Consider the following 15,898-nt stretch of genomic DNA (forward strand, 5'->3'; position numbering starts at 1 on the left):
TAAAGAGATTATTCAGGGGGTGCATATAGAATGGCAGATAGTTGCCAGAGGGCTGGTTATGAAAAATACATTCTTGAACAAAGGGCTAAGCATATTTCAAAAGTCATCAGAAACATAAATCTCGTGTGATTTGTAAGGCATAAGCTTCAAACTAACGCAAGAATCAAGGTAGAATGAAAAGCAGCACAGGACGTACCTTGTGTCTCAGCTTACTCTTCACTTCCTTTATTCCCTGCTTTGCATGATTCTTTGCCTAGAAAATGATAACACCAGTGTCTGGCTCAGCGTGCTTCTATTACATTTAAGGAATAAGTACATGAGATCCCATTTAATGAAAACTACTAAGTCTTCATATTATATAGAGAAAGAAGAAATTATAATCTAAAGCTCTATTTTCAGGGACACATACCACCCACTATTACACCTAAATGAGGTGGTGAAAGCATGATTAGTCTCTGTTTGCACAGGAATCATACAAAGGCTAGCAGTTAGCCTATTCCGCCTCCTAAACTATTAAAAAACAAAAGAGGCCACCAGATGACTACCGCCCAGCCATAATCTGAAACTTTGACAAATGGGCAAGGAAAAGAGAAAGCACATCACAGCAGCAGGTTATTTGGGCAAATGTCTGGACTTTAAGAAACTCAGGCTGTTTCCATCTCCTGGCTATTGCAAATAGAGCTGCAATGAACATTTTGCTGCATGACTCTTTTTGAATTATGGTTTTCTCAGGGTATATGCCCAGTAGTGGGATTGCTGGGTCATATGGTAGTTTTATTTTTAGTTTTTTAAGGAACCTCCATACTGTTCTCCATAGTGGCTGTATCAATTTACATTCCCACCAACAGTGCAAGAGGGTTCCCTTTTCTCCACACCCTCTCCAGCATTTATTGTTTGTAGATTTTTTGATGATGGCCATTCTGACCGGTGTGAGGTGATATCTCATTGTAGTTTTGATTTGCATTTCTCTAATGATTAATGATGTTGACCATTCTTTCATGTGTTTGTTGGCAGTCTAAGTGTCCATCATTGGATGAATGGATAAAGAAGATGTGGCACATATATACAATGGAATATTACTCAGCCATAAAAAGAAATGAAACTGAGTTATTTGCAGTGAGGTGAATGGACTTAGAGTCTGTCATACAGAGTGAAGTAAGTCAGAAAGAGAAAGACAAATACCGTCTGCTAACACATATATATGGAATCTAAGGAAAAAAATGTCATGAAAAAACTAGGGGTAAGACGGGAATAAAGACACAGACCTACCAGAGAATGGACTTGAGGTCACAGGGAGGGGGAAGGGTAAGCTGGGACAAAATGAGAGAGAGGCATGGACATATGTACACTACCAAACGTAAGGTAGATAGCTAGTGGGAAGCAGCCGCATAGCACAGGGAGATCAGCTCGGTGCTTTGTGACCGCCTGGAGGGGTGGGATAGGGATGGTGGGAGGGAGGGAGACACAAGAGGGAAGAGATATGGGAACATATTATATGTATAACTGATTCACTTTGTTATAAAGCAGAAACTAACACACCATTGTATAGCAATTATGCTCCAATAAAGACGCAAAAAAAAAAAAAAGAAACTCAGGCAACTTTACAAAGTGCTTTTATAGGCAGACACGAGTCTTGTTGTGTCTATGTCATATACAGTTTTCCTGGAAAAATTACAAGTCATTTAACAATTTAAAGGCTCTGTTCATGTTCCAGGGGAACCTGGCTCCAGAATCGGAGGCCGTGAGGTCCCGCTGTGGTTCCCGTGCAGCGTGAGTGAATTGAAGACCACGGGGGACTTTCAGAAAAGCTCAATTCCCACTGGAAATTCCCACCCACAGAAGAAGTGAAAAGAAATTCACATTTATTTTGCGTTTCCTCGGCGTTTGTGCACCGGGTACCGAGCATGCTTTACCTCATTTAATCACCACAACGCTATGGAGTTAGTACTATTATTATTACACTTTACAAGTAAGGAAAGTGACTCAGAGGGTATAAGCCTGCACAGCCTAGATTCAAATCCAGGTCCAAGTCCAACTTCTTCCCATCTTCTTCCCAAGAAGAAGGAGAAACTAAGGTTTTTAAAATACATCCACTGAATCTAAGCCTCATGAAAGAAAGGGCACTGTGAGTCTTATTCTACAGACTCAGGTCATGCAGATGAAGCCAAGTTACTTCCAGAAAGGGTCTTCCCAAGTTAACGGAGGAGAAGAGGGGCCTGTTAATATCCGAAGCACTCAGCAAGCATCTGGCATACAGTAACTGCTCAAGAAATGTTCTGAACTGAACAGTTATTTCGTTATTGTAAATGAGGCAAAACCAAAACATATGAGACACAGCAAAAGATAATCTAAAAAGCCACAGAACACTAATTGTATTTCCATGGTTCTTTAGAATCAATAGAGCATTTTCACATGCATTACTTTAGTGGTAAAGCCACTGAATCTATTTCAAGGGTCCTATATTAATGCCTACATTCCCATTAGGTAAAAATGCATAATTACCCCACTCAAAAATGTTCCTGTTCTAATCTCCTCAAATTTGTACCTATCTTTCCTCACATTTGGACTATATTCTAGTTTACCTAAATATCCTCTATTCTTTCAAAACCCACATGATTCACACTCATCGTTCAGATGCTTCTAATGCAGAATTGAGTGAGGTGTCAGTCACGGTCAGCCATCCTTGTGCTGATTCACTCACACGCCTGCTGTCCACCTCCCCCTCACTGACCTCTCTCAGACCATCCGGAAGGTGGGGTACAGGATCTCTCTATCCTTTTCAATTTATCAAGTGGAAACTTATCAACGAACAAGTATTCTCTGCAGAAAAGCACCCAGCAAATACGGCTTTGGCTAATAATTTAAAATGCAAAGACTTAACAAGAAAGTTGACTCAGAAAATCTTTTAGCCAAATCAAATATGTATTCACTTTGCTGTTATTTTTAGATGTATAAGAAGATATATATGTCAACTCAAGTTTTCTTTATGGCTCCTTATTAGCATGGAAAAACACAAGACAGAAAAATGTTCTAAGCATAGAAAAAAGTTCTAAGTATAGGACAAAATCATTATTTCCTTCGATGAATACATATTCGGTACCTCTGTAGTACGTCCAGAGCACCGAGAGTCACACAGCAATACAAATATAAAAGCAGGGACAGTCCCTCTCTTACTTGCAGTGCCTGTCCTGCTCCTATAACCAGTACAAAGCCTAGATCATGACAGTGATTTGCTGAATGAATAAAACAGTTAAAAACATGGTTCCCAGGGTTTTAAAAAATGTATTATCTACAGAACTTCAAGGTAAATAAATCCTGTTATACCACACAAGAGAAATTGGGTATTTTGTTCATAGCAATCTGTGGTCAAAGGAGGAATTTCAGAGTTCATATTTCAGAATATGAGCAGTCTAGAAAGAAGAGTTTTAGGTACAACCATGAAGGTCACAGATTGACTTATCTACTTGCCCCAAACCTCTTGATTCATGTTCAACCTCATCACAAGACAAATGTTAAAAGTGATTAAGTATATTCTAAGTACTCTAATTTGCCTGAAATTAATTTAGGGAATAATCCAAAGAGCAGAATTTTAAATTTTTGAAATATTTTACTGTTCTGCTGAGCAGGGTTCAAAATAAAATACTGGTTAGAAGCATAAAAATTTAAATCACAAATGGGGTTTTGAACATGTTTGCTTTATCTCCGTGCTTTTATGGAAGATATGAGTGAAATTAAGGAGAAGAACACATATTTAGCAAAACTAAAATACAACCTCTCCAAGCCTGAAGGAAAATGTTGAGCATTCTCTCAGGAATCAAAATGAAGGGTACTTGACTGTGACACCTTTTTAGAATCTTAAATGTGGAAAACGAGGCTCAACATTAGTTCGATTTTTTTTACATGGCAGCTATGTGCTATTTCATTGTGAAAAATTAACATCTCTTCAAAAACTGTATATAGATCAAACCACCAGTATTAATTAGAGTGAGAAGGCCATCTACTCAGAGAGCTTTCCTAGCAAGGCTTTGAACAAAGGCAGAGGCTGACACTTCTAAGACAAAACGTCACCTCTTCTTACTTTTACTTCCTGATAAGGCTTCAGATAGTTCAGAGCTTTGGTTCTGTATCTTTGAATCCACTCTGTAGATTAGCCTCACTACTATAAAACATAACCTTTGAAACAGATTTTTTTAAACAGAAATGGGGGCTACATATATATCAAAATTGTAAGTCAGGGAAAGAACCTAAGTTCTAAAGTTATCAAAACATATTATTCTATCATTAATTCAATCACATTGATTCATTACTGAGAAAGCATGTGAAGATAAATTCTTATAAAATCAAAACTAATGCCCAGAATATTTTTAGAAATACAGACTATATATATGACCTATTGAATTTTCAAAGAAAGCCTTGTTGAGTGGCAAGCCACCAGCTCCTACAGGTCTCCTGGATAGATACCAGGTACACAGACACAACAAGTGTTGAAGCAGAGGTCTGTCCACAGGTCCTGTGGAAGCACAGAAGCGCTATATAAATGCTTTTTGTGTGGCGCTGGGACTTTTTTTTTGAGGGGAACTAATGTCTAAACTACGTCTATAGGATGAATTTAGTAGGCGGATAGAAGCCAAGAAAAGGACATCCCAAAAGCAGCAGGAATGGCCTGTGAAGCATAAAGAGGCAGAAGAGAGTGCCCTGCATTCACGAAATGAGAAGAGCTCAGGGTCTGGAAACACCAAGGCTGGGGGCTCGGGGAGATGAGACGGGACGCAGGAGGGGCCGGCTCCTGGGGGGTCTCAGTTATCACAGCAAAGAGATTTTTAGGTTGTTAATTATTTATTTATTGTGGTTGCTATTGGTATCATCATTATTATTTTACTACCAGCCATGGGGTATCACTGAAGAATTCTCATTTTGGAGAGTCAAAGTATCTTTGAGGGAAGAGAACTTGCCATATTTTTAAAAATGTTTTCCTACTTAAGCCTCAAGTGCACAATGAGAATTTAAAATACGTTGTTAAATGAAAGAATCAAATCTTTAAAAATGGCTCTTCATCATGGACGGTTTCGATTTGAGGGCACAATTTTGCTGATACGTTTGAAATAAAATGAAGAACCGTTTTTAGATTATACAAAGGAAATATCCTGTCTGGACAATGATACAATTTTAATAACTGAGTTTGCTTCAGTCAATATTAACTCTAAATTTTTTAAAAAGCTTATTTAAAGGAAAATAGAAAAGATTTTGGATTTACATGTTTATCATCTAGGAAAATGTTGTAAAATTTTACCAGTAGAACTTTTAAAACACCAAAGAGAACTTACAAATTTATATGCTGTTCGCACAGCGGGGGTTGCTTTGGTCATTGCTGTGTTGAGTAGTGCACCTCCTTTCTGCAAAGGAAAAACAGAAACACAGTCCTAAAAATTTTTGGCCAGATTGTCCTGAAAACAAAGCATTATTAAAAGTATAGAAAAAGAGCTTTACCCACAGCTTAAAGAAAGACCTACAAAATTATTTCATGTTGAATGTTTTCAAGCTTTTATATACGCCACAGTAATTTCACACAAAATGTAAACATTCTACTCTGTTCTTTTAATTGGCATAATAAAATCCCTTCATCTTTGCAGTTTAGGCAGACTTGGGCAATATGACCAGTATATATTTAAAGTTTAATACAAAAGAAATACAATCATCTGTTTCTCTGCTTGGTAATAAAGTCTCAATCTGTGACAGAGAGTTTTATATTTTAAATAATCATATTAACAAAAGCACATTATCAGAAATAGCAAAACTCCCATCAAATCCTACCACTCTGCCTAACTCCTTCTTCTGGAATATATTATAAGGTGACAGTAAAATCTTGCTTTTCAAATCAAGCCATTTATTTTGAAAACGGAAAGACAAAAGCTTTCTATTTTAAAATTTTCTTTATAAGTAGCAACAAACCATAAGCATAAAATAAAAATATTTAAAGTGTAAGAAAACATAGAAACATTTCGAATATTGCCAATAAACAGCATAAACATAAACAGTATACGTGAACTGAACATTTTCCCATATATGTCAGAGTGAAAGAAAAAAAAAGAAACTGTGACAGTTTATTATTACCTTGACTGTATGTACCCATTGCTGATATGACCTCGAGTTCCCTGAAATATATAAAAAGAAGATGTCAGGAATATCTGATCAAAAATAAATCCATAAACCAAAATTCATCAAGAACTAGTATTTCCAGGAGTTTAGTAGGCAAATTTTATTTATCTGCAATATTGTAAAAGAAGCAATTCACCATAAGAACTAATAAATGCTCTAATTCTTAGGAAAATAGTAACTAGCATTTTAAAGACTACTTTTTCTTTACTCCTATATGAAGATAACACGTTAAGGTATTCTATCTTCTTTCATTTTAACACTACTTTCAGAGGGAAAAAATAACCTCTCTTTTGAAATCCAAAATTCCTACATCTTTTAAACTGATTTTTTAATATTTATGTCTATGTTATTTTGTAAAAGTTTGGCTCTTTTATACAATTAGGTTCATTTAAAACAATATTTAAAGTGTATAAGGAGTGGGAGGGAGGGAGATGCAAGAGGGAAGAGATATGGGAACATATGTATATGTATAGCTGATTCACTTTGTTATAAAGCAGAAACTAACACACGATTGTAGAGCAATTATACTCCAATAAAGATGTTAAAAATTTTTTTAAAAAGTGTATAAGGAAAGGAAAAAACTAGAAGGAAATTTAGAAATGCAAAGATCCTTGAGGACCAAAAAGATTCCTCTATAGTTGTTAGACATTAGTATTAATTGATAGCAAATTTTACTTTGATGCAATTAACCTGCAGTAATGTTCTGAAAATACTCTCTAGTTGTAAATCCAAATCTGAAAGATACTACCCAAGGAAATATGGTAGCATCTCCTCATGGTTATCAGAAAGTTCAAATGCTGACACAACCAGTCCTAGTAAAACTAGTAATCATATATTTGGCTCCAAATATGATAATTAATTTAATCAATAAGATGATATAAGGCCAAAAAAAAAAAGCCACACAACTAAAGTACTGTTTTATATCAGCTGACTTTAGTTAGATTTCATCTACCTTCCTGGTTGTTTAAATGCTTAAATACTCCCACAAGAAAAAAACAAAGGTTACTCAGAGACTGACTACCCAGTACAAAGGATCCCTAAAGTAGATTGTGTTCTCCTCCTGTGTGTAGCTGTGGCTTTTTAACAAATGCATCACCTTGCTGTTATAACACAGAGGCAGAATGATCCTTAGTTCAAGAACTTCTTTCTAGCTGTTACCTTTGCATCCCTAGTCAACATCAGGCAAAAAATTTCCAGCTCTGGATTCACTCCTATACTTAAAAATCTCTCCCTAATTTCAAAGAAATATCAAGAAACAACCCCTATTCTGAAAAACATCTCTTACTACTCAGCAATACACTGTACCTTTTCTGGAAGAAGAAATACGAGGAAAACAATATTTTTCTAATCTTATGAAATGACTATAGCAAAATGTATCTACCTAAAATAGCCTATGCATTGCTTAAAGGGCATGAGTTTCAGATAGTATACAGCCTGACCAAAATTTTTAAATTTTTATTTCCCTTGTAAAATGATGAAAAAATCCAAGTTATTCTATTAATTTATTTCTCAAGGAGATTTTATTAACAAAAAATAAACAGTATGTCTTTATCCAGATTATTCATATACTTTTACTTCTCTATTAAAAATTCTCATCAGTTCATATACTTTTTATTTCTCTACTAAAAATGGTTGTGTGGAAATCACATATTTAAAACTTGGTTATTATTCATAGTATTCTGGGAAGTGTTTTAATTCACTCCCCAAAATGAATTTAAGAAAGTGGAAAGAGAAACACCAACTAATATATGATAACTATTTAGCATTCTGGAACACCTGTCATTCCAGAAAACATATTTTTTAAACCTCTGACCCACAAAGAAAGTAACTATCTTAAAACTTCAGAGCAGTTACAGAAAGGTCAGTTCTTGGAGAAAGTTGTGAGGAATAAAAATAGCTCATACATATTCAGCTCTTTACAGGTTGCAAAATGTTTTTGTCTGTGTTATATTACTTGAGTTGCATCTTTCTACTGTAAAATAGGCCAAGCAGGTGGTGCCACAGGCAGAGCAGTTGGATGGGAAGAAGTGGGCTTTGCAGTCCAGTGGGTCTGTGGGTCAGGCCACTCTACCCCTGTGAACCATGCCACTGGGACTAGGTCTGTAACATGGCTGCTGCAACGTGTAGCATGTGACAGCACGCCGTCAACTTAGTTATTCTGACAAATAACTTGCCAAATGAGGAAACTGAGGTTCTGAGGTGATTATCTGCCCAAGTTCACAAAGATCGCAATTGAGAAAGAATAAGAATTTAGGTATTTTAATTCTTGGTTCATTAGCCCTTCAACTTTTAAGACTGAAGGAAAAATAAAATATGAGAAGAGTTAAGTTATATAGAGATTTCCTCTGCATGACTTCAAAGCGATTATATTAGAAAGGAAAGGGGGTCGCTCAAAGCTGATACCTAGAGGAGAAAGAGCTGATAATAAGATCCACCCGTAATAATAATGTGGAATCATGTGGTATAGGGGCAAACAGGAAGTCCCTAAGTAAACAGCTTAAGATAATAGGAAAACATGTAGTACAATTTAGGTAGATTCCTAGTAAAAAAAATTTTAAAGGCTAATTGTCTCTTTCAACTCTAGTGCTTTTAAGTCTGAAGGCTCCTATTTCCACAAAATTTATGAGACAAGCACATTATTCTCTGATAATGTGTGTTTTTTAAAAAAGGCTGTTTTTCTTCTCAAAAAATAAATCTAAATGCCAAAAAAAAAAAAAACCCTAAGTCTTTCTTTTAAAGTAACTGGATTATGGAAATAATAAGCATTATTGAGGAAATTCTTAACATTGTACTTGTTAATCAAACAAGTGATTTTCTCACATTCAAGGTCAAAATATCTTTCTCACTTGTGCAAAGACTTTCTCTTCAAATATATATGCTTAAATTCCAGTAACCTGCAGTCACTTATCAAAAAATGTAAGTTGTTCTAAATTGTTCAGTGAGGCCAGATACATGTCACTAAAACTAATGATTATCCACCACCCCTTCAAATGTCTTAGGTAACCAGTCAGTAAAAAAAGAAATAGGATTAAATAAATACAAGACTGATCAGATTATGCTGGGAAACTAATGAAGAAACCAATGCTATTAATGGAGAGTAACCACACACTTGTACATAAAATCAATCTGAAAATGTGTCTCCTTTTTAAAGTTCAGAAAACTGGATGTGGATTTTTAATAACTAGTCTTATTTTAAATGAAAAAAAATAGAGGTACAAACTACTAGGTACATTGTAAAATAAACAAAATACTAGGATGTAAGGTACAGCACAGTATAATATACAGCCAATATCTAATAATAACTTTAAATGGAGCATAATCTAGAAAAATACAGAATCACTATGTTATATACCTGAAACTGATATAACACTGTAACTCAATTTTAAAAAAAATTATGGGGGAAAGAAAACATGTTCTTAACTACTCAATATTCCTCAGTTGCTTTTTCACAGACTGATATTTGTGTTTATCTAATTGCATCCTTTGTCCTATTTGTGGTCTCTTTGATGACCTTTTAACCTCTATGATATTCTTCCCTCTACACATTTTCTGATATTCTTTTTACTTTCCTCTTAAGATAAGGTTGAATGTTCTACAAGTCTCCCACGAAAGGGATCAGGGGTAACATGGATTTCCTTAACAGTTCTGACCACAGGGATTCACAGGACAGAGAAGCATTTTGGAAAATCCACACCCATTCCTTCACAGCTGTTAACCACAGTTCTAGACCCAATGTGAATCTAGATGTTCTACATGTGATGTGCTGCACAATAGCCACAGTAATTACACAGCTCCACTATACTCACATTCATTTTATCATAACCATGCATACTAGCAACAAAAACAGGATATAAACTGCCACTGTAATGGAACAGAAAGAGGAGAAATGAAATGCTTGTCTAAAATTTCCTATTTTTGCTTAAAGGAACATATGATTTTTTCTTTAGCTTCAGTGAATGTTGATTTCTCCTACAGTGATTTTTCTGAAGGTTTTATATATTAAAAAATCTTCAAAGGATATTCAAAAGAGACAGGAATTTTGCTTTTATCCATCAGAGCAGAGAAGGCTTGAGTACTGCTCTTGTTTACTGAAGGTCTTCTAATTGAGAAGCTCTCTTATCATAAGAAGGCAATAGATCACAGTCATTAAAGCAGGAGCTCCGAAGCCAGGCCGTCACGTGTGACCTTGGGCAAATTATCAAGGGGGGTACCCTCATAAAAATAAGGGTACACCAAAAAAAAAAAACCCACTCAAAGTCCCTCCCAGGGTGCTGTGAGGGTTAAGTGAGATAATGCTTGGAGAGCTCTTACAAGAGCTTCTACCACATACTAACATTCAATAAGTATGAACATTTATCATAATTTTTACTGTAACTATGAGATAAACGAGAAAATTATAACAGTTTACTTTTTGAACACCAGTTCGGTATCTCAGACCTATTCTTTCTCACAAATGCAGTCTAGGTGACAAATGTTTGGAGCAGACTTCTAGGAACTAGTTTTGGAACTATACATACACATATGTCTCACTAGTAAGAACAATGCTAATTTTTAAAAGATTATTTGTCTTTTTATTTCAAATTCTAATGATTTTGCTTTATTTTCTTCTAAGAAGAATCTCTATGTATCTCTAAGATAATAACCTAAAATATAATAATTAAAAGAATAACACTTGACAGCCAGGCATCATTTTCTAATGTACTTTCTTGCTGTACCTACTGAAATGAATACTTGTTAAATGATGCTTTCCTTTTGGATCAGTATTGACTCCTTCAAGTAAAATAAGAGTTCAAAACCTTTTTCATTTTAAGAAGGAACAACAAAGTGGTTGGCATTAAGTTGTGCTGAAAATGCAGCAGTCTCTAAATCAGATGCTACCTGGTGATAAATATTCTTCTGTTCTTTTTTAAACAGCAGGACCTTCCGTGAAAAAATTTGGTGACCCTCCTCCCACCAGAAAAGCCACCTACCCTCTCCTCTGTTACAGAGGTCTGTGGGCCAATGGTGATGACTACAGAATTTCACTACAAAGGGATCATAGTTCCACCCCATTACTGTCACACGATGTCATCCTCAATCCGATATAAGATACTAGCCCCACGGGTCATAACGATAATGAGACGGCAGGTATGTAAATGCTGAGTAGGCGCCTCAAGCAATTCGTCCACGAGCTGACAATATTTTGCTTGTCTGAGTTGAAAAGTAAAAAAGCCTTATTTTAACACAAAAGTTCCATTGAAGCTAAATTTTTATCCAGAAGCTGAGGAGAGCGAGGACCTGAATGATTCCACATTCAGCTCACTTGCTGAGTCAAGGAAACTAAGTTTTTCCCAAAGCTGAAAGCTTTCAGTGAAATGTTATGCTTACATTAGAGGAAGGTCCATAACTGCTCAGTTCATCTGTATCTCTTATAATGAACAAATGATCTCGATGGTTTTTGTATTTTTGTGGTGCAAAAATAAATCGTATTCAAGATTAAAATTAAATTTGGGGAAATTTGTAGATGAGGACTTTTTACTCTTTGTCTTTTCACAGTTTATTTCTCAAGGCTAGCAACTATTTATTCACACACAGACTAAAGGGTTTTTTTTTTTCCTAAATTAAACCTACATATAAGTGGAAGAACTACTATCACACCAGGTGAAAATGAACACACCAGGGATTATCTGTTTAGTCCATCCCAAATCTAGAACAGCACCTGGTACACTGGAAACACTCAGCAAATACTGGCTGCAAGAGTGAAGAGGACATTTCAAGGTCTCAAGCAAAATTCTCTGCCAGAATCAGGACTGCATACTGGAACATCATGTACAGAGAACCAGTCCCTAAGTCATTAATTTCCTAAGTACTGTAACACTGTCTGGATTATTTACATTTCAAACAATGAAACTGCTTAGTTATATTACAGTTAATTATAATAAATAAAAGTGGGATATCACCTAACTGTGTGTCACACATACAAAATAAGACGCCTCCTTCCACTGCTTTAAAGTGAGCACTTATTACAGTGACAAGTGTAAGAACATGGGACAGTAAACTGAAAAGTCTGTTCCTAACGCTGCAGAGTCTGCAAAGCAAAAGAAGGTAGACTTCGACAATGACACTCTTACTACAGAAGCAGCTGTGGTGTTCAAACCTTTCTTTCTGGACTACATTAAAATCTACTATACCAACAACAATCTCAGTTCTTTCTTAGTAGTAGATATCACTAGTAGTTTTCTAGCGGAGAAAACTAGTCAGGAGGCTGGAAAATACAAACTAATTGCATTTCTATGATATTCATCTCCAGTAATATTAAGAAACTATCCAAGCAAACCACTACCAACTCATGAGACCACCTTAATGCCTTGAATAACATACCAGGCAAAGTAGCTTAATACTATAGTTCTTAGAAGATGAAAAAATGTATCTAAGATATTATATATTTAGGAGAAAATAGTTGTTTATGAAGTAGATTATATGAGACAAAGTGCAAATATCAAGATAATTGTTATTCAGAAAATGGATAATCTCACTGGAACTAGTCTTTACCTCCACAAAAGCCACCTGAAGTGATCTCTTCTTCAAATACATCAGAGAAACCCTTTCCTGCATTTAGTTTTGCCAGTCGACCATCGATAAACTGAAATTAAAAAGTGTCAAATATGTTAATTTTCACTTACTTCCAATATTTAATTTTTACTTACAACAAAAATATTAATAGCAGACACTCATAAATTACACATGTGTGTACACACATACAGATACATGACAAGAAAATTCTCAAACCACTGAAATACCAGGTACTCCGTAAATAGCAGCTTATTAGTTAAATGACAAATGTACGGCACAGACTAACTTCATTAACAAGAAACAAAACAGTGTGGCGGTAAAGGTCACAGCCTCTGTGAGGGTCTGCATGAGGCTGCTGCTGCCAAGCGAGCCTTAGCCCGTGAGGCTGTGTCCTCCCCCCAGGCCTCAGTTTACTCAGTATCTGCCTCATGGCATTGCTGCAAACATTAAATTAAATTAACACAGACTTATTAGCACAGCCTCTGACACAGTAAGCATCCAAGAAATGATAGACGTTAGTATTTTTGAGGTTAATATTAACTTCATCCAGTAAAATAAAACACTCATCTAAACTGTTATGTTTTAAAGCATAACAGAACACCAGATAATTCTAACCATTTAACAACAAAATAAATATAACTTTCACAATCCCTGGCATATGTATTGACTGAATGATCAGAACTACGGTTATGAACATGAATATTGTTCAGGTAAACGCATGTTGACTTGACTTGCATGAGGTTGTTTTCAGCAGTATTTTTCAGCATTCTTAAAGAAGAGATTGGGGTGGGAAATAGATGCTACCAAGAGCACCTGGAGATCCTTTTCAAAACACAGTACCTGGAGCGTATCGTCCACCACTTGTTTTGTCCCATCTCTGTCCTGTTCCTACATACGCAGCATAGCAGAATCTTGGGGTTTTGAAAAATATCCTTAGGTGATTATTTTGCTGACCAATCCCAGGCATAAACCAGTGATATATTTTAACACGCACATGTACTACTGGTACTTGGTTAGTTTTATATTGTTAATCTGTGGCACCTGACACTTGTATCACTTACATTATGAAAAATATTATAAATATTTTAAGGTTTCTCCACTCATAAGGACGATGAAGTACCTTTAAGGTTCCATTGCATGAGAGGCAAAGGATAACACAAGACAGACTTAAATGATGCTTGAAAAGCAGACATGAAGATCTGGGGATTAACATAAAATGTTCATTTTCATTCTGGAATTAATTAATCCTGGCCACAATTTTTTCACCCTAGAAATTTAAAGTTTAGTTAAAATAAGGTAGCTTGTATTAGTTAAAATAAGAATTTTTTTAAAATTCTCACAGTCTGCCCTAGTTTTCTGGTTAAATGGTTAGTGGACAAAGCAACTAAGGGGAGTGGTGAGGGCAGTGCTGTTCCCAGGCAGCAAGGTGAAGGTCAGGAACAGCAGGAAGTCACATCAGTTGTAAGATTCTGAGACAGAAATGTCTTACAGACCCAAATTAATGAAGAATGGCAAGTGAATCAAGAGATTCCTATTCAAAATGTGGTTTAACTACCTTATTACCATAGAATGGTGTTAACCAAAAATGTGGTAAAATAGGTTTAAACAGACATAGTCTAAAAGGATACGGTCCTGGGGGGACCTTCAAGACGATGGAGGAGTAAGATGTGGAGATCACCTTCCTCCCCACAAATACCTCAAAAATACGTCTACATGTGGAACAACTGCTACAGAACACCTACTGACAGCTGGCAGAAGACCTCAGACCTCCCTAAAGATGCCTGAAGGCGAGCTACACGCAGAGGCGGGGCCAAATCCAAAGCTGAACCCTGGGAGCTGTGCAAACAAAGAAGAGAAAGGGAAATCTCTCCCAGCAGCCTCAGGAGCAGCGGATTAAATCTCCACAGTCAACTTGATGTACCCTGCATCTGTATACCTGAATAGACAGGAAATCATCCCAAAATTGAGGCGGTAGACTTTGGGAGCAACTGTAGACTTGGGGTTTGCTGTCTGCAACTCACTTGTTTCTGATATTTATGTTTATCTTAGTTTAGTTTTTAGCACTTGTTATCATTGGTAGATTTATTTATTGGTTTGGTTGCTGTCTTCCTTTTTTAAAATTATTATTATTGTTTATGTTAATAATTTTATTTTCCTTCCTCCCTCCCTCCTTTCCTTCCTTTCTTGCTTTCTTTCTTTTTTCTCCCTTTTCTTCTAAGCTGTGTGGCTGACAGGGTCTAGGTACTCCTGCCTGGTGTCAGGCCTGAGCCTCTGAGGTGGGAGAGCCAAGTTCAGGACATTGGAACACCAGAAACCTCCTGGCCTCACATAATATCAATCGGCGAGAGCTCTCTCAGAGATCTCCGTCTCAATGCTAAGACCCGGCTCCACTCAACGACCAGCAAGCTATAGTGCTGGACACCTGATGCCAAACAACTAGCAAGACAGGAACACAGCCCTACCCATTAGCAGAGAGGCTGCCTAAAAGAATACTGAGTTCAGAGACACCCCAAAACACACCACCAGACGTGGCCCTGCCCACTAGAGAGACAAGATCCAGCCCCAACCACCAGAACACAGGCACCAGTCCCCTTCACCAGGAAGCCTACCCAGGCCACTGAACCAACCTCACCCACTGGGGGCAGACACCAAAAACAACGGGAACTACAAACCTGCAGCCTGTGTAAAGAACATCCCGAACACAGTAAGTTAAACAAAACGAGAAGACAGAGAAATATGCAGCAGATGAAGGAGCAAGGTAAAAACCCACCAGACTAAACAAATGAAGAGGAAATAGGCAGAGTACCTGAAAAAGAATTCAGAGCAATGATAGTAAAGATGATCCAAACTCCTGGAAATAGAGTGGAGAAAATACAAGAAACGTTTAACAAGGACCTAGAAGAACGAAAGAGCAAACAAACAATGAAGAACAACACAATAAATGAAATTAAAAATTCTCTAAAAGGAATCAATAGCAGAATAACTGAGGCAGAAGAAAGGATAAGTGACCTGGAAGATAAAATAGTGGGAAGAACTACTGCAGAGCAGAATAAAGAAAAAAGAAAGGAACTGAGGACAGTCTCAGAGACCTCTGGGACAACACTAAACGCACCAACATTTGAATTATAGGGGTCCCAGAAGAAGAAGAGAAAAAGAAAGGGTCTGAGAAAATATTTGAAGACATTATAAT

The 15,898-nt window shown here is 36.5% G+C and overlaps 1 protein-coding gene across 5 annotated transcripts in view; it reads right to left on the minus strand.

Annotated features, from left to right (window-relative positions):
* Positions 1-15,898, minus strand: part of DENND1B (DENN domain containing 1B) — a 261,440-nt gene that overhangs the window by 46,558 nt on the left and 198,984 nt on the right. For 4 of the 5 annotated variants that reach the window (XM_082615047.1, XM_082615048.1, XM_082615046.1 and 1 more), the window contains 4 exons: positions 12,688-12,778; positions 6,112-6,152; positions 5,325-5,393; positions 197-253 (listed from right to left, as the gene is read on the minus strand). In XM_082615047.1, the coding sequence (XP_082471173.1) occupies positions 197-253; positions 5,325-5,393; positions 6,112-6,152; positions 12,688-12,778 (258 nt within the window). The remainder of the gene's footprint in view (positions 1-196; positions 254-5,324; positions 5,394-6,111; positions 6,153-12,687; positions 12,779-15,898) is intronic. The other variant, XM_082615049.1, reaches the window with a different exon arrangement.

Source organism: Mesoplodon mirus, assembly GCF_964341445.2.
Source record: "Mesoplodon mirus genome assembly, chromosome: 3".
NCBI lineage: Eukaryota > Metazoa > Chordata > Mammalia > Artiodactyla > Ziphiidae > Mesoplodon > Mesoplodon mirus.